The following is a 19,058-nucleotide window of genomic DNA, read 5'->3' on the forward strand; positions in this document are numbered from 1 at the left end:
AGAGAAAAACTAGCATTCATCATCCAACTATAAACTAAAAATCCTTGTTAAAAAAAAAATGAAAGTGCAAAAGCCAAGAAGGGAACATAATACCAGTGTCTGAAATAGCCCCAGTTCAGGTCACTCGTCAGCTCTCAATCCTAAATGGCTTCGACTGATATCAATATGATAAGTTGGTGACCCACGAGCTTTTCTATATCAGCTGTGAAGTCAGAGTTTTCATTTTCTCATTCATTTCTCAGCTTGGCTGGCTTATTTTTCCATGGAGGATTTCTCCATTCCTCAAAACTCTTTATTTCTTGGATTTGACTGTTCTACTCAGTAAGTTCCTCCCTACTTCAAAGTTCAAACTTCAGTTCTTGAATTATACTAGTTCATTCATGCTTTTGGATAATCCTTTTTGAATATTCAGGAGCCACGAGATAGTATCAGAACTGAATCTCTAATAAGATTTTTGATTGCTCAGGTCATTGAAGGCAACTGTTTTGGATGCCAATCTGACTATCGTTGGTACAGAAATAGTTAATTTTGATTCTGATTTGCCCCACTACAAAACCAAGGATGGTGTCTACCGGGATCCCTTGATCAATGGGAGAATTGTGTCTCCAACTCTGATGTGGGTGGAAGCTCTGGACATCATACTTGAGAGATTTAAAAGGTTAAATTTTGATTTTGCAAAAGTTGCTGCTGTTTCTGGGAGTGCACAGCAGCATGGAAGTGTGTATTGGAAGAAAGGAAGTGCTAAAATATTGTCATCATTGGACCACAAAAAGTCGTTGGTGGATCAACTTCACGATGCATTTTCAGTAAAGGAATCTCCAATTTGGATGGATTGTAGCTCAACACAACAGTGCAGAGCAATTGAGGAAGCTATCGGAGGTGCATTGGAGTTATCCAGACTTACTGGATCTGTTGCTCATGAGAGATATGCTGGACCACAAATTCGTAAGATATTCGAGATGCAGCCAGAAGTTTACCGTGATACAGAGAGAATTTCCTTAGTTAGTTCCTTCATGGCATCTCTCTGGATTGGGGGCTATGCCTGTACCGATCATACGGATGGAGCAGGGATGAACTTAATGGATATCCAAAGCAGAGAATGGTCTAAAGTAGCTTTGGAGGTTCGTCTGTTGTACTTTTACATAACATCCTGATTTTGTCGTAAACATCTTCAATGTCTAAAGCCATGCTGTATAATCTAGAGGAGACTGTTTCTTGTTTAAATTACCATGTCTCAGTTTGGACCTTGCTGAACATTCTATTCAATTGAATGAATTTACAGGCCACAGCACCAGGCTTAGAGGAAAAACTTGGCAAGTTAGCTCCTGCACATGCTGTTGCTGGTCCTCTTGCATCCTATTATGTGGATAGGTAGGTTACCTGACTTATGAACAGTTTTGTTAAAGCAGTATCCTTTCCTTCTTCCTCTTTTGGCTGCTATCAGGAGAGCCCATTTATGTTCTTCTGAAACTGTCCTTCAATTCATCATCATTTCGGTGATTCTGAGACTCATTGCAGACGTTTATAAACCATTTTTTGAACATTCTGTAATGAACTGAAAAACATTAACTGCTGCATTTCAAATTCATGGCAAGCATACCAAAGACTTCTACACTTTGGCATGAAATACTGGCCCCAAGCTGATAAGCAGATTATGTAGTTGATTCTTATTTAAAGGAGTTACAGAACCGTTTACATGCCTATTAACTTTTGAAGTGGAACATTGTTAATTATTATTTCCTTAAAACAATCAAATAGTTAATCTCGTGCATAATCAACTGCAAAAGCTGCTTTAGATTAGAATATCAACTTTATACATGGCTATTTACTAGTGGAACATTGTTTAATCAGGTATAACTTCAGCAAGAAGTGTTTAGTAATTCAATGGTCCGGAGACAACCCTAACAGCTTAGCAGGTAAAACTCTGTTATTAATTCGTACATTTTGACAATCTAGTGGGTTGCTTTGATCCTTTGTTGAAGTTCCTATTTACTGTATGTTTGATGCATGCTGAAACATATACATATCAAGGTGGTAATTTTCCTTCTCAGCCGTAAATTGCATCTGTGGAATTCACTCCCTTTTCCAACAAGCAAGTTTGGGTTTCAGTTTTCAAGATAGTTTATTCTACAGCCCTGTTGAGTAGTGATTAAAAATGAAGTTTCATAATGTTGCACCTGTCTTTTAACCTCTTTTAACCTGACCTTGACAAATCTACATTAGCCAAGTCAACCCAGATCTCCTAATCCATTTTCAGTAGGAATGCCTCAACATATCATGCTGCACTTTGAGTTGCAGTGCTAACAATCGCTTTCTCTATCTGTCCCTTTGCATTTGAGACTAACCAAACTATTTGAACTTGTAGGTTTGACTCTAAATACTCCAGGGGATCTGGCAATTAGTCTTGGCACCAGTGACACTGTAAGTAACAAAACAGTCCAGATGGATGCAATGATTCTCCTATATTTGTTAGTATCCTCTGAGTCTGGTCATGTCCTCATTTGGGGTCTAAGTTTTAGATTAACTACTCTACATGTGTGATTAACTTGATGCCTCTCGGGCCTTTGGGGCACTTAAAATGGTGGTAGCCATTAGCTTGCCTCGTTTTGGTTAATACAAGGACCTGTTTTTCAACAGTTTACCGAGATTACACCTGTTGCAATTGGATTGAATGATGATTCTCTTGTTTATGTTCAGGTATTTGGTATTGCAAATTATCACAAACCAAGCCTAGAAGGACATGTTTTTCCTAATCCAGTGGATACAGAGACCTACATGGTAATGCTAGTCTACAAGAATGGGTCTTTAACTCGTGAAGGTATGATTCTGAGTTCAGTATAAAATGCTTTTTATCTTGGATATGTTTTGTCAATTTTAGCAGTATATTCTAGGATCAGTATCTTAAGTTTGTTTGACAATGGGGCAACCATCTCTACTTTTAGATGTGCGCAATAGGTGTGCAAATGGATCCTGGGATGTTTTTAGTGATTATTTGCGGCAGACACCACCTCTCAATGGTTAGCATGCTTTTTGTGCATTCACAATTTAACTTGAATGCGGATTGCCTTTCCTCAATTCTAGCTTTTATTATGCTACAGGTGGTAAGATAGGCTTTTATTACAAAGAACATGAAATACTCCCTCCGCTCCCTGGTAAGTGGAATTCAATGTTCGTCATTCTATTGCTGCAACTATCTTTATTCCGAAGAAACTCAAATGGCAGTCTTGAGTCAGTAATAATCAGGATTTGATCAATGTTTTCATCTTCATACTTTTAACTTCTTGTGGGAGGACGAAACAGCAGCAGGCAAGGACTCTACTTGGTATACTGCTAAAGTAAGGTTTTTATCCAGATCTTCTGTATGATCCACTGTACTCATCATTCAGCTGCCGATGCTTTTCCAGCAATCACTGAGATAATGAATGACTGATTGATTGCAGGTTGATTGATCAAGCTTGATCTTTCCGCTTGAGGTTGGGCGGGATTGGTTGAAGGACGATATGTTCTAGTTTTTTAACTGTACTTTCTGAATGATTAACAAATGCTAATGAGGTGTCTATTATGGTTCCAGTTGGTTTCCACCGCTATATTCTTGATAATTACTCTGACTCTCATGCGGGAGTAAATGAACACGAGGTAGCACAGTTCGATCCTCCTTCAGAGGTTAGCATTTCAGGAATGTCTGAATTGTAGACAAAAACATTCTTTCAAGTGTCTAGGATGTACTATCAAAAGAGAATGAAAGTAGGACAAAGTTTAGTGCAGGTAAGGGCACTAATCGAGGGTCAGCTACTGTCTATGCGAGGACATGCTGAGAGATTGGGATTGCCTCCTCCAAAGCGGATAATAGCTACTGGTGGAGCATCTGCCAACATTTGTATCCTTAGTTCAATAGCTTCTATTTTTGGATGTGATGTTTATACAGTCCAAAGGCCAGGCAAGTAGTCAGTGCTCATAATCTGCAATTTATATATCATCTGAGGCCAGCTAATCATACTGTACATCTAAATTAAGGAATTTGCCACGTAGAAAGTCTCAAGGTGTGACAAATTAATCCTCTTTTTCCCTAAATTATGTGAAAAGTTTCCTGTGTTTGACAGACTCGGCTTCTTTGGGGGCTGCACTGAGGGCTGCTCATGGTTGGTTGTGCAATGAGAAGGGAAATTTTGTACCCATCCCATGGATGTACACTGACAAGTTAGAGAAAACATCTCTCAGCTGCAAGCTCGCAGAAACTGCGGGAGATGAAGAACTTCTCTCCCAGTATACCTTATTGATGAAGAAGAGACTTGAAATTGAGAACCGGCTTGTCCAGAAACTGGGGCGCCGCTGAAATTTATGAGGACGCATGGGTGTGAACAAGGTGCTAGGTTACAAGGCATAAATTATCATCTTGAACCAGATGCATTTTGCTCTGTTCTCTGTTTCTTTATCTTTTTATTTTCCCCCATTTTCCCCTTGAAATGCAAACATACTAGTTTCAGCCTGTTTCCTTAATTAAATTGTTCCCATCTCAACTCACTCTATCGTTCAGAAGAGAGACATTCTGGCCGCCTGTACGACTATGAGCTAAGTCAAGCAAATAAAAGATGCGAGCAAATATCAAATTCTGTGCATGTAGGCAAGTAGCACTTACCGAAGAATCTTTTATTCATCATTATATACTTCCAGAAAATTCGGTACTACGAAGCAACAACCACAGAGATATTCTGAATATGTTTGATACATATGTAAGGACCAAGTAGAAGTGGTAGCACACAGAAATTGAAGGTTTAAAAGACCAAACAGTAGTAGTACACGCTCCAAGTGGGGGAGTAGAACTCAGAGCAACACTTTAATAGTCCTCTCCATCTCCTTCATCTCCCTCGGGAGACTCTGCACCAACCTCCTCATAATCCTTCTCCAAGGCTGCAAGATCCTCACGAGCTTCACTGAATTCACCTTCTTCCATGCCCTCACCGACAAACCAGTGCACAAATGCACGCTTAATATACATAAGATCAAACTTATGGTCAATCCTGCTGAACACTTCGGCAACGCTGGTTGAGTTAGAGATCATGCACACAGCCCTTTGCACCGGGGCAAGGTCACCACAAGGTACAACAGTTGGTGGCTGATAGTTGATACCACACTTGAATCCGGTGGGGCACCAGTCGACAAACTGGATGGTCCTCTTGGTCTTGATTGTTGCCACAGCAGCATTAACATCTTTTGGCACAACATCACCACGGAACATCAGGCAGCAAGCCATGTACTTCCCATGGCGGGGATCACACTTGGCCATCATGGAAGATGGCTCAAAAGCACTGTTGGTTATCTCCGCAACTGTAAGTTGCTCATGGTAGGCCTTCTCCGCTGAAATAACAGGAGCAAATGAGGAAAGCATAAAATGTATCCTCGGGTAGGGCACAAGGTTGGTCTGGAATTCAGTCACATCAACGTTCAAGGCTCCATCAAACCTCAAGGATGCAGTGAGTGAGGAGATAACCTGCCAAAAACACAGCAGTAGCATAACCATAATAATTGCTACAGAGCTTTTAGCAATCTTAGAACTCGTTAACAGATGGGTTCAGTTACCTGGGAAATTAGGCGGTTGAGATTGGTGTATTTCGGGCGTTCTATGTCAAGCGAGCGCCTGCAAATGTCATAGATGGCCTCATTGTCAAGAAGTACTGTAACATCAGTGTGCTCAAGAAGGGAATGGGTCGACAGCACACTGTTGTAGGGCTCTACAACAGAAGTTGAGACCTGGGGAGAAGGATAGATGGTGAAACCAAGCTTTGACTTCTTGCCATAGTCAACAGACAACCGCTCCAGCAGAAGTGATCCAAGACCAGAACCAGTGCCACCACCAACAGCATTGAAAACCAAAAACCCTTGAAGACCAGTGCAGTTGTCGGCCAGCTTCCTGATGCGATCCAAGCAAAGATCAACAATCTCTTTGCCAATGGTGTAGTGGCCACGGGCAAAGTTGTTGGCAGCATCTTCCTTGCCATTGATGAGTTGCTCAGGGTGGAAGAGCTGGCGATAAGTTCCAGTCCTGACTTCGTCAATAACAGTAGGCTCAAGATCTACGAAAACAGCACGAGGGACATGCTTCCCAGCTCCAGTTTCGCTGAAGAATGTGTTGAATGCATCATCAGCTGTTCCCACTGTTCTGTCACTTGGCATCTGGCCATCAGCCTAGACGAACAGCAAAATTAGCTCTCAAGCAAGACCATAAGCAAACTACCAATTTCCAACGAAAAAACAAACAAGCTGTTGGAATTGGTTACAAGTTACAGCTTACTGAACAGACGTACATACAACTACTAGAATTTATGAGACCATATACTGTAATTCTTTCAAGTCAAAATTTACTCATCCTAATTAAGCTAACAAGCATAATATTGGTCCTTTTCTAAAAGCTCTAGCGAAAGTTTCCAACAATCCTTTTAGCTCGAGTAAACATTTATCTGAAACGGTATTACGACCAATATTTTTCACAAAAAAAAAAACTGCTGAAATAAAGCGCAAATTTCATCAGCATTGGATTAAAGAACAAAAAATTATCAAGTACAATGTCCGAAAGAGAAATTCGTCACAGGCTCTTAACCGATACCTGAATGCCGTGCTCGAGGCAATAAAGTTCCCAGCAAGCATTTCCGACCTGAATTCCGGCCTGACCAATGTGAACTGAAATGCACTCTCTCATTCTTCTTCTTTTTTCTTTTTCGCCTCAGATATTCTTAATTCAAGACAAAAGGGAAAAAACGTAGCAAATTGAATTGGAAAATGGGAAGAAAAATGAAGAAGACAGAGAGAAGAGAACGGCGTTTATCAAGACGCCTCTCCGGCGGTTTGGATTGATGACAGATTTCTTACACCCCCCGGCCCTCTTCTCTCTGTTTATATACTGCTACAACGACTACTGCTGACTCAGAGGAGTGACTGGAATGAAAATATCTTATGCATGCCAGCTAAGATTTGATTGTGCCGGCAATAATTGGCGGGATTAATTAACTGTTGTTAATTACGTGTTCTTGAAACTCCTCTTGACAGCGGTTAAAAATTATGGCCCGCCCGAATGATATTAGAGGAAATTTAAGAGGAAATTGCAACACTACCTTGCGTCTAACCTGGAAGTTTGGTTAGACTGGGCAAAAGAACCAAGTTGCTCTCTTGTTTTTGTTTTTGGTTTCACTTGATTTAAAGTTTTTTTTTTTAAGTATTGTACACCAACCAAAAAATTTTATGATCGTCATGATTAATTACTTGACATACTTAATAGTTAATCTAAGATTAATAACAGCATTCGATGTGAATATACAAAAATTTCACTTATTTTTATTTGCATATCAAATGGACCCCAATTAGCTCCATAATCATTGAGGTGATAATGTGAATTGGAATCAAGTAAGTCTTTACATATCTAAATGTAATTACCGGACGTGGCAAGGTAACGGTGCCATTGAGTTGAGTTGAACTCGAACTTGAAAGGTATGAGTGTCATTCGAGCTCGAACTCGAATTCGAATGATTCAAGGAGCTCAAACTCGAGTTTGACCGGAGAAAGTTGTATAAATACTTGAACTCGGCTCAATAAAGTTTAAAAACAATAATATGAAATCTTATCGATCTTGAAAACTCAACTCGAACTCGAATACTAAATTCGACCTATGTTAGTCATTGCATGTGTGTGTATCAAATTAATTATTTATACACTGACAATGTAGCGATTCTTTTACATTTATAACTTTGGATATATGTCACATATGTACGATTTGAATTTCAAATTTAAATTCATATTATATGATACAATCAAAATATGTTAATGTAATAAAAAAGTACACACTGACAGTGTATAATTATTTTATGCAATATTCGATAGAGTTAGTCCGGCTCTCGAACACCTGATTCTTAAATTCGAAATTAACTTGGTAGTATTTTCAAATAGAGCTCGAGATCGATCAAAGCAAGTTGAGCCATTGATTGAATAGCTCGCGAACTCGAATCCAACTATTCAGTTTAGCATTACCCAGCCAAGGTATGTGTTTTACTTGTGGCGGATGGTACGTAATTATCAGGGGGCCACGTGTATTGTCGGCTGATGGGTCGACTCACATGCAATTGCAAGCTTTTTCGGCGACCGGCGGATGACCTATCAACATTTCTCCCATCTGTTTTTGGATTGGATTGGATTGGCTTGGAACTGGTATGTATCCACTGCATCCATCTTGCTCATACAGTTTGTGTTGGGGTGCTGCCATTTTAGGCCTCAAAAGTAAATTAAAGTGTCAACTAAGGGCTTTCTTAAGAGTGAAAAGGTTTCCAATAAGCCCCTTGAATGAAATAAGAAACGCTCCAATTGACTACTCTCGTTTAGTGCCACTGCCACTAGAGTGATGTATGATGTAGTATTTTTCCTTTTGCAATAAAAGTCCACAAAAAATAATTAAAATCCATCTAAGCCACTCTTTGACTGATAGTTAGGATTAGGGTCTAGTACGGCTGCCAGGGGTGGGCAAAAAAGTTCGCTGATCGAAAAATCCGTGGATTCGATCCGATTTGCTCAGAAAAATAGGGTACCCGCTTATATGGGAGGTTGGTTTGGATTAGAGACTAAAAAGCGTAAATACTCGACATTCCTCGCTTATATATTTTTAAGTTTTTATTTTATGTATATGTACAAAAATATTATTTTTAGAGCTAACAAAATAATTTTAGAATTAATTTTCTATGTACTGACAGTATATACATTTTCACCATTAGATGCATGATACATAATTCGAATTTAAATATAAAACTCAAATTTTGCATGTGTCGTATATCCAACTGTGATAGTGTATACACCGTCAATGTATATAAGATTTAATCATAATTTTATTAAGCAAATTATACCCCAAATATGAGCACCTATAATTTGTTTACAAGATTCATTTGTAAAAATCATGAACTTATTTTTTTTTTAGAAAAAGGTTTAATTGATGTAGAACAGTACATATAAAAAGATTTCATTACTTTTGGATTCTTTTTTCTTATTATTCTCTTTACATGTTTATTTCTCAACATGAAACTTTTTTTTGGATATTTATGTTGAATCTTAGGTAAATATATAAAATATAAAAGTAAATTAGTATAAATTATTTTTAAAAAAATTAAATGATGAGAAAGGCGGGACAATACCCGATGATGAAATACCCATTAATATGCGGGGCGAATAAAGTTCACACGATGACCTGACCTGCAAGACGCAGATCGAATCAGCCAAATGCCTCGCAGTGCAGTTGCTCAACCCATGTCCACCCCTAGAGTGAGGTTGCACTTGCAATCGCACCATACGATTGACTCTCCTCATCCAGAAAAAATCTAATGCAAATTTCAACTGGATAATCCAGATCAACTCGATCATTTATGACAAATCTGGGCTGCAACCACATACAACCCCATCTTGATAGTTACAAGGATATCAGAAGAGAATATTCTATTGGAGTAGGTTTCTTTTGAGCAGGAAGGATTATAAGAGTTTGGGCTATCGCACTCTAGCAGAACAAAACAAAGGCGATGCGGTAACCAAAGAAACTCCAGCAATAAGCCTAGCACTGATTTATGGCAAAAGAAATATAGTGATGAATAAATGGAATTATTTTGCCAAGCTAATATCTCTATCAAGTGACTTCAGTCTTGGAAGATATGATGGTGTTATACGTCTCATAGTCTGATGACTTTTTCAGAGATAATATAGGAGGACCAATAAACGCCGTCCTTATTGGGCTTCATGTGCCACTGTCTTTTGGTTCATTTCTGGGATCCAATAATTGATTCTGGCATTGCATATACGAGGCCATTAGGCTTATCTTATTGGGCGTTCTAAACTCAAATGTCATCCACAGGAGAGGTATATAACGGATTCAAGGTTCTGCTTGACATATTGGTCCGGGAACAAGAACGAGATACTTTTCCAGCTTGATTGAGCTTATCTCATCACAAGGTCCACAATGGAAAATCTTGAATCCAAAACCTTCTACTTATAATCTCTTCCATCTTATCGTTTAGTTCAACCCTCTCTAGTCTCTACTCCTGCTAGGTTAGATGTGACAAATCAATTTCGTCTTAATTCAACTTCATAATAAATAAACAAGATCAAACACAAGAAATTATAGGATTGTGCTTTATTTTATAGCCAAAAATCCATTTTAAAAGATTAATATATTTTTTTTATGAAATCTTTGAGTTTTCAACATTTGATGTCCTTTTTGTTATTATTATTTTTTTAATGTAGTCAAACAACTTGTAGGCTGCCAAAGTTAATCATTTCAAAGCCTAGTTACCCAAAACTCTTTTTTTTTTTTTCCAGAAACGATAGATCCTAGTTATCCAAAACTCGGATATTGTTTTTCAAAAAATATCTTCAACAATCTATTTTCATCCTCGCAATTGGTATGTATGTTTGGTTTATGAACATGAGAATTGAGGACTACCATTTTACAAAAATTTAAGGAACAGAATATTAAAATCATCGCCAAAATTTCTACATTATCTTAAGACAATTCATTAGCTTTGGCCCTAATATGTAAATGTACATTTGATTAATCCTGGACATATACCTTCATCCTCTAGAAAAACTTGCACAGATTATTCTTGTGAGCAAATTTGTGGAACATAGTAAGAAACCTGGTTTTGATTTTGAATATTTCAGAGAGCTTCAGAGTTCATATGACCAGCTAAAACAAGTTTTCGAGAAAGATTTCAAAGTTGTTCAGCTATATAGCATGCTGCACAATTGAAGGGATATGTCAAGAAAAATCAAGGACTTACATCCAAACAGGCATGTCTTGATTTTCTAGTGGAGACTTCAGTCAATCACTTTGGATAATAAGGTCCAAAATGACATGTTGAGCAGTTAGCCCAACAAAAGTGTGTGTTAATAGTTAGACATAGAATCATCAAGTATTAATTACGTAACAAGGTGGTCATTATTAGTGGAATCAGGACAAAATGTAATAAATGCATAATCAAAAGGATCATTTATGAGATTATCAATTGTTTAGTACCCTATACCTATAGGACTGTCTGTCTGTGGTGCTCCATAATTATCACATTGTCACCTCAGAGTAATGGGGTCATTTTATTACATAATCAATTCTTACTCACCAAACAAAAGTATCATGCATTAGTTTGCTCTGTGTCTGATCTCATAAATTACTACTAAGATCTTCATAAGTTCTCTGCAGTAGGATCCCATATCATTTATTACACTTATATTTCTTGGCAACCGAAAAAAATGCGGATCATTGATTTTTAACGTTCATTTCCATTTTCTTGGAAAGCCAACTCAATTGAAGAGGTAAGAAATAGCCCCATTAGGCAAAAGAAAGACGAATTTGACTTGATGCATGCCGAGAATGATTTGTTTTCCAAACAGTCGTCCAATTGTTGGTTACTGTTTTGTACTCCTTTGTTAATAAAACTGGTCTCTTCTCTTTACCTTTCTCAAGGAATGAACATCAGATCAATTCAAAATCTACCTCATAAAATAAAGAACTACTCTTTTCAGTGAGAATTAATCTTTTCTATACTGACAGTGCATACACTATCAGCGTTGGATGATAAAATTTTGCATAGTTATCATCCATCCAATGCTGACAGTATATATAAAATTTACTCTAAAATAAATGTTCTCAAATTGGTAGAAGTTGAGCTGTGATAAATATTGCTATACCCAGAAGGGAAAAGAAAAGAAAAACTAATACAATAGATGTCTTTTTCTCTTTAGGAATAGCAAGATGAGGATTGCTTAATAATTGTGTCATCAGTTCAGAAGTATCTGAATATTGGGTGGGTATGATTGAAGAAGTCCTGTCCTGTGATATTATTACATCCAGGGCAGTGCCCCATAATTAGGGTTCTGAAAATTCCGTAACAAGTTGACTAATTTTCACATGGTAAGTACCCAATTGAACAATTGATAGTCTCTTTACCTTGCAAGCCTTAAGGTGGGCAAACAATGAAATGAACCATATGAAAAGTTGTCATGGCCTAAAGAAAATAAACAAATGAATAAAGGAGGAAGAAGAAAGGTTCCACTCATGACTCAAACCGGTCATTGTTTCGCAAGACCTGAATGATTACATCTGTTATTGTTGATGTGTTATCATACCAAACTCGTCTTTCTTCTCTTAGCCTGGTCAAATCTACCCAGGACAACCAAATTTATTTAGTCAAAAGTGTCAAAGATATCTTTTAAGAGTCCTGTCCTGTACTGCAGGGCAAAATACTCTGAAGAGTACTGAGCCCCTCACCAGGGACCACATTATGCTTTTCCAACATATACAGGCCATGTTAAGAACAGTCAAGAAACTGATCAAGTACCATTTGAGAACTTTCAGTGTGTGATTCAAACATGTCTGTGCTCAAAATGAACACCTGAAGAGTCAGAAAATGGATGATAGTACATCTGTTTTTAAACAACGCCTAGATCATCAGCATATATGAGAAGTTAGTTTTGCCACCATCACAAGAAATAAAGGTATGCTACGAGTACAAAATTGGCACCACAGTCCCCACCACAGAAATGAGTAACATCTCCATCAGTTTAGCACTATTCTACCACAAAAGTGCGGCAGTAATTGCACACACAAGTAACAGACATGAGGAAACAAGAAGCAAGCTTTGCCTTTGAGTTACAATTGTGATGCAGCACCTCATTCAGAGTTACTGAGCTTCAGTTTAGTGTTGTTACGATTTAGTTGTCACACATTAAACAACATCGACAGCAATAAAGGATTAGGATTGATAAAAAAAAAAGAGTAAGATCTGCATATGATGCTGAAAGCTCACAATTAATACATTTTAAATTGTCAGAACAAGTATACAAAAGCAAACTTCTAAAGTTCCTTAGAATGGAATTTTCCCTAATAATTGACCAGGATTCTGGAGCCGGAAACACAAAGAGAGCTTTTCAAAATCAGGCTAGGTATTAAACTTAGCACCAAGCACAAACCAGTACACTTGTAGCAGCATAAAAGAAACTCACTTCATATCCAAGGACCTTGTTGATACATCATATGAAACCATGTTAAAATTCTGTTCTGATAATATGTGTTCCCATCACATCTATAAGCAGACAGCACTCTGGTGTTTGAGATACAAAAATTAATCCAGGACCGTGGACAAGAAAAGAAAATGCAAAAGATCAAGATTTTCTATCATCCCAATTCAGCAAGTTTGACAATATGATTACCTGTTAACTATAAGAAGAGTTTCTCTTTATACATCTCTCACGCATAGGCCACTGCAAGTTTACTAGATGCCTCTTGATCGTTACGCTGGCCTCATATCTAATCATAGAAGACCTAATCCAGAAATAGACAGCATTTGTTTCACAAACTACCATTGCACAAAAATATAAAACCAATTGGTCCATAACAAGTGGAAGTATCTTTTTGCATTGGTTTCAACTTGGGTTTCAGTATGATTAGCCTACAGATTTAGTTGGTTCATCCATCAAAAAACTGCTAATTGATAAGTGTTTCACGAAGTGTTTAACTGGATTAATCATTTTACTCATTCTACCCTAAGGAAAGGGTTCCACCCTTTTTGGACTGGTTGTTGGTGAGAAGGGTCTTAAACACAGACTATAGCTTGCAGCCATGCGTTCTGATCCTCCAGGCTACAAGGCCTATCTCATCTCTATTGTATGTGTTCCCAGAAGTAGCCGCATAAAAAGGACAATAACTTTTACAATCCCAAGACTCGGTGCTAGAAAGTACACGTAGTTGATCTAGCTTCATATTCTGATAATACTTCATTCATTTGAAACCTAATACAGCACAACTATGATTAATCCATGACCAAAAGGGAAGGAATACAAATAATGTGATACAAGGAATAGCAAGATTTGGCACTATCACTAGAATGGGGATATTTGCACTTCTTCTATCTTTTCAGCACATAGCATATTTCAACTTGTTTATCCTGCTCTAAATTGCTCACAACTCATCCTACTGTTATATCAATGTGTTAAGGGGAGGCATGATCCACGAATGAAAAAATTTTTGGACTCTGCTAATATGAAACTAGAACTGGAAACGAGGGACTATTTATAATCAATAAATTTATGTATGAGGAACCCATAATGGCTATTAAGAGTATACCAGAAGGCTAGAATATAAAGTATCTTAACAAGTATAAAACTATCAAGTTAAAAAGGTATCATCATTGGTCTTAGGAAGTGGAGGAATTTGAGCACCCCAGAATATAAAACCAAGAAAACTGAAAGGAGATGTGTAGTAATGGTTTTAAGTAATCATGAAAAGCAAAGCTTTTAGCAGAGGCTTATAAAATTCTCGGCAAACATACAAAGGATCCTCAGACTATACCTGAATGAAGACGTGATTGGACTACCAACGATCTTCAAGATGCCCTATTTCATTTGCTAGTATGAAAATAATATCGGCCAAAATGGACAGTAACTCAACAACACAGTAATTCATTTTCAAGCAGGGAAGGATATCCTACTTCATTTACTGGTATTAAAACAATATTGTTGAAATCGGCAGTAACTGGATGCATGGCAAATTTCACACTTGAAAAAAATCCAGAGAACTCGCTCTTTGATCAAGCATAAAGTATGTTGCATTTTTGGGTTCAGAAGGTCTGGATAATTATTGCACCAATAAGTTCTTACACATCATTGATTTCTTGAGCTTGATGAATGAAGAAGAGATGAATGCCCTGCAAAGATAGATAATTAATCCTTGGAGCCACTTTTCTATCTTTATCCACATAAGAACACCAGAAAATGACTATTCAGTCATCTTTCCCTTCATAGTCAAAATCACTATGTATAGCAGATTTTTCCTTTCCAGCTTCATTATCAAAGCATGAATACCATATAAGAAGATGTCTAGTTTAAACTAGAACATGTATGAATCATCAACTATGAACTGCTACGCTGCACAAAGTTCAGACGCTCACTTGCTAAGTAAGAAATACAAATCAATCTGTCGTCCTGCATATCTGTTTAGCCACCAAAAGAGGGAACAAAAGAACAAAAAAGCCCATCTTGTCACTGTTTAAGACTTTTGATCCTCATTCTAAAACCACTTTGAGTCTCTTCATCAACATCCCCCTCTCACCCATTTTCTTCTAAAACAAAATTAAAAACAAAACAAAAGATAAAGGAGAACAGAAATTAAAGGGAATGAAAAAAAGAAAAGCTGCCCTCAATTCACAATAGACACAGGTATCACGTTAGTACAAAAAATCCCGTACAGCTATGCAATTACAATAACCACTCAAAATATCCATCTCAAAAGCTGGAAGAGCGCAAAGCTTGATTCGCAATGGCAGTAAAAGTGAAAAGGTCAGAATTTAGTAGACTTCATATCACCACATGTTAAAAACCAAATAGTTCAGAAAAGAAAAAAGATGTCCCAAGACAAATAGGGAAAAAATCATAAAGAAAAAAAGAAAAGGAGGAAAAAGAAAAGACAGCGATATGATTAAAGCGATAATAAGGAGATCCCCAGAAAAGGACATTTACATGGTGCAATGAAAGTACAAAATACAGCAATTCACATATAACAAAAAAATTTGGGAAAAAGCATGATATATTATGATCATCATCAATACCAAAAATTGCTGGCCAAGTACAAATCCTTTCAACACAGATATATGTAAAATATATGTGCATGTTCAAGTATACCCCTTTTTCAGATTTTCACAAAGACTCTGCACTCATTCTGCAATCTGCTTTACCATGATTGATGACAAATCATTGACTTTCTCACCTCTATTTAGAGCCAAAAAAAAAAAAAACTATGAAAGTTCTGACCGAAAGGATATAATTCAAAAAGAAAAAACTAAAACTTCTACCTTTTTTCTTGCTTGAGCTAAAAATATAAGAAAAGTAAAAGAGCAAACGAATATAAATAAAGGGTCTTTATATATCAAATAGAAAGTTCACTTTTTTTTTCTTATAATTTATATATGATTTGATGTAAATTATGCCTGGCTCCATCCTGTCTGCCATATAACAACAACCCAAAAGAGAAGAAGGGGAGGTCTGAGGAGAGTTGAAGAGACCTAGTAGTTCTACTACATTGTACTCCCTCCTCTGTCAAAGCCCAAAAACAACCTTGGATTTTCAAAGTCTTGGCCAGATGATACCTCTCTCTCCACAAGGTCAGCCATGTCTTTCCACACCAACCAGCTGCTCCTCCTCAACATCAGCCCTCTGGTGGCAATGCTAATGCCATTTCCAGTAACAACAACAGCAGCAGCAGCAGAAGAAGAAGAAGAAAAAGCTGATAGTACAATCAACACAACGACAATGTTCACCTCCCGAATTCCCATTTTCTTTTTTCCTTCACTGGTTTTTTTTCTTTTGGGTACTATTTCTATTTATACTGGCAAAAGGGGAGCAAGCAAAATCCCAGTAGTCAACTTCAAGAAACTGAAACAGGTGTCAAAGGTCTCTACTTTACCTGCAATGGTCTGTTGTTTGCTGATTGGGGAGTTTTAGGGAGGGAGAAAGAGTGGAATGGGGTTGTGGGATGGGAAGGGGATGGAGTTATTGTTTTTGTTTTCGTGATTTTGGGCCTAAATTTTTCGGCTGGAGAAAAATCGGGTAGGCCGGTGAGAGGCCATTTTCAACTTTCATTTTTGTTCTGTTTCTTTGGTAAGAATTAAGAGTCTTCGGCTTGTCTTTCCTCTGCAGCGTGTGGCATGGTAACATGTAGGTTGGCCTCTTTTTCTAAACTTTTTTTTTTATATATTGTGGAAATGACCCTTGAGATTTAGTTTATTGTAATTCGAGTAAACTAATTTCTGGGAAATTAACGTAAGATGGATAAATAAATGAATAAAATATGAAACGAGTTCTAGTGTGACAAGGAAACAGGCTATGGAGGAAACGAGGACATTTCTGACTGTTTTGTTGATTTTAATCTAAATATTAACGTTAAAGTCAAAGAACATTAACCTAAGATGTAATCCAACTACAAATTGTTTGACTGCAGTGCACTTTGACGTGCAACTTAGCCGATTAATTGACTTAAATTTGCAGGATTGTTCATAACCAGGCCATTGTCATATAGCGTTAGGGTTTGGTTACGTTGATGTAGTTTCAGTGTTAATTTTTTTTGTAAAAGTGAAAATAATTTAAAAAAATATCTAAATATAGAAAGGATAATAGATGCGAATGTGTGTATTCATATGATAAGTTAGATATAATTTAAGTATTTTAACGAATGCTTTCGGAACGCTCGTTTAAGGAATCCATAGTATTATCACCATGAAATGATAAGAGCATTATGAACTGAATTATTTAGTATGAAATGATAAGAGTATTATGAATTTAATTATTGTTGATTATGGAAACAATAATGGATATTACTTTTTAAAGCGCAAAGTATTAAATAGTGGTATATATTTTAGACATTAAGGATAACAATTATTTTGTGCATATCTGTTGATAAGTGGTTGGATTCAGGAAATCTTTAAAACAATAATGTGAGTCTTGACTTCAATTATTGAAGAGTTGTTTTCGGTGAGATGATTTTCGGTCAATAAAAGTTTGAGTGAGATGTTTACATAATTAATTAAAAGGAAATGAGCAAAAGAGTCGTAAGTTTGTTTGATATCTCAATTCAGTACTTAAATTTAATGAGTTCATATGTTAATATGTTCAATTTGTTTGATAACTAAAAATAGAACAGTTGAATTAATTAAGTGGCACTGAATTCATTAGGCAAAACTTGATTCCAAAAACAAGTGATAACCTATTCACTTATCATTTAATGTGATATACACTCAAATGTATCAAATTTAGTACTTAATTATTTAATAATTTAATGGATTTAAAATTCAAATTTCAGATTTTAAATTTCAGTTTTCGGATTTCAGTCTTATCAAATGCACCATAATCTCTATGGTTTGATTAACTTTCGATTTAACCAAATTATGCTTTTTAAATCTATTATACATACAAATTTCTGCTAGAGAAACATGGTAAAAGTCACGCTAAAAATAAAAATAAAAATCCCTTTATTTGAGTAAAATAAAATCTTATGCTATTATAATACACGGCATAAAAAGTATCTTACCAGTATGCCCTTACGCCGTTGGATAAAAGAAAGCAGTGGTCAATGTGATTAAAAAAATCTGAAAGTCAAAGCATGAAACATGGTGAATTAAAATTTGTCGTCATCTGCTTTAAATGCCGTGTTCACCTAAACTGTTGTTCTAACAACATCCATAGCATAGCACAGGTAAATTATTTTTACCTGTCTTTGTATTACAATACAATACAATTTTATGTTAAAAGAAAAAAGAAAAATCAAATAGTATAGCATAGTAAAACTAAAGCCTGTAAGAGTACCTGATCCTGCAAGAAAGGCAACACAGAAGGGCAGTAAAATCTCTTCCACTTTTTATATGTCCATCTATATATAAACATATATATATATATATATTTGTCAGAATATCAATTCCTAAGACCTAAACTAATCCCACAAGCCCAACCAAAAGGCAATTGCTGACTTCTTGCTACACTTATGGAACTTAAATCCTAGACACTCACACCCTCACAGAACGATGTGGGACTCAGGGAGAGGGAACAGGGAGCTTCTATATTTTTGTTGGGTGCCACGGTTAGTTGTAATTTCCTCTTTACAAGATTGTCCCAGTTCCTTTTTGCCCATGATAACTTTATTTTTGTAGGTTCACCCCTCTACCTTTGCCTTAAGAGGGAATTCCATAGGGCTTTCTAAATTCTCATATTGGTACTGACTTTTTATTAGAATTTTCAGCAACTACTTGGGTCCATTTGGATAGGGGATTATTTGAAAAAAAAATCTGAAATAATACTTTAGTACTTTTTATGATATGATGTATATGAGATAAAAAGTGATTGAAAATTATATTTATAATGCAAGTAGAACAAAACTTAGATTTTTTTTTTTTTGCCAATCTTGATAATCAAACAGACCCATTGTGTTTTTCTCTTATTTGTCAATGGCGAATAAATATTTAGTTCCCAATATAATCTTGAAACTTGTGGATAGAAGCAGTGAC

The 19,058-nt window shown here is 36.6% G+C and overlaps 2 protein-coding genes across 5 annotated transcripts; one reads left to right on the plus strand and one right to left on the minus strand.

Annotated features, from left to right (window-relative positions):
• Nucleotides 1–13: 13 nt before the first annotated feature.
• On the plus strand, nucleotides 14–4,607 carry LOC113713203 (xylulose kinase 2). Of its 3 annotated transcripts, XM_027236863.2 has the most exons (11): nucleotides 20–321; nucleotides 467–1,121; nucleotides 1,283–1,371; nucleotides 1,852–1,916; nucleotides 2,366–2,421; nucleotides 2,698–2,818; nucleotides 2,943–3,017; nucleotides 3,099–3,152; nucleotides 3,572–3,663; nucleotides 3,766–3,937; nucleotides 4,101–4,607. In XM_027236863.2, exons 1-11 carry the CDS (start codon nucleotides 263–265, stop codon nucleotides 4,331–4,333), a joined length of 1,671 nt encoding a protein of 556 aa, XP_027092664.1. In that variant the 5' UTR covers nucleotides 20–262; the 3' UTR covers nucleotides 4,334–4,607. The 3 variants fall into 3 exon arrangements, with proteins under 3 accessions (XP_027092665.1, XP_027092666.1, XP_027092664.1); XM_027236864.2 differs by lacking the exon at nucleotides 4,101–4,607 and having other exon boundaries at nucleotides 14–321; nucleotides 3,749–3,924; XM_027236865.2 differs by lacking the exon at nucleotides 4,101–4,607 and having other exon boundaries at nucleotides 15–321; nucleotides 3,761–3,924.
• A 25-nt stretch (nucleotides 4,608–4,632) lies between these two features.
• Nucleotides 4,633–7,180, minus strand: LOC113713204 (tubulin alpha-4 chain). 2 transcript variants are annotated; one of them, XM_027236867.2, is made up of 4 exons: nucleotides 6,602–6,925; nucleotides 5,578–6,183; nucleotides 5,030–5,488; nucleotides 4,633–4,944 (listed from the first exon to the last, which is right to left on the minus strand). In XM_027236867.2, exons 1-4 carry the CDS (start codon nucleotides 6,692–6,694, stop codon nucleotides 4,822–4,824), a joined length of 1,281 nt encoding a protein of 426 aa, XP_027092668.1. In that variant the 5' UTR covers nucleotides 6,695–6,925; the 3' UTR covers nucleotides 4,633–4,821. The 2 variants fall into 2 exon arrangements, with proteins under 2 accessions (XP_027092668.1, XP_027092667.1); XM_027236866.2 differs by having other exon boundaries at nucleotides 4,633–5,488; nucleotides 6,602–7,180.
• Nucleotides 7,181–19,058: the final 11,878 nt, after the last annotated feature.

Source organism: Coffea arabica, chromosome 10c, assembly GCF_036785885.1.
Source record: "Coffea arabica cultivar ET-39 chromosome 10c, Coffea Arabica ET-39 HiFi, whole genome shotgun sequence".
NCBI classification, from domain to species: domain Eukaryota; kingdom Viridiplantae; phylum Streptophyta; class Magnoliopsida; order Gentianales; family Rubiaceae; genus Coffea; species Coffea arabica.

Excerpts from the sequence above, each read along its gene's own strand:
- LOC113713204 (XM_027236866.2), bottom strand. The coding sequence starts at position 6,694 with ATGAGAGAGTGCATTTCAGTTCACATTGGTCAGGCCGGAATTCAGGTC. Across the intron at positions 6,184-6,601 it reads GCCTCGAGCACGGCATTCAG|GCTGATGGCCAGATGCCAAG; the intron begins GTATCGGTTAAG and ends CTGTTCGTCTAG. Across the intron at positions 5,489-5,577 it reads TCAACCGCCTAATTTCCCAG|GTTATCTCCTCACTCACTGC; the intron begins GTAACTGAACCC and ends TGTTTTTGGCAG.
- LOC113713203 (XM_027236863.2), top strand. The coding sequence starts at position 263 with ATGGAGGATTTCTCCATTCCTCAAAACTCTTTATTTCTTGGATTTGAC. Across the intron at positions 2,422-2,697 it reads GTCTTGGCACCAGTGACACT|GTATTTGGTATTGCAAATTA; the intron begins GTAAGTAACAAA and ends GTTTATGTTCAG. Across the intron at positions 2,819-2,942 it reads TGGGTCTTTAACTCGTGAAG|ATGTGCGCAATAGGTGTGCA; the intron begins GTATGATTCTGA and ends CTCTACTTTTAG.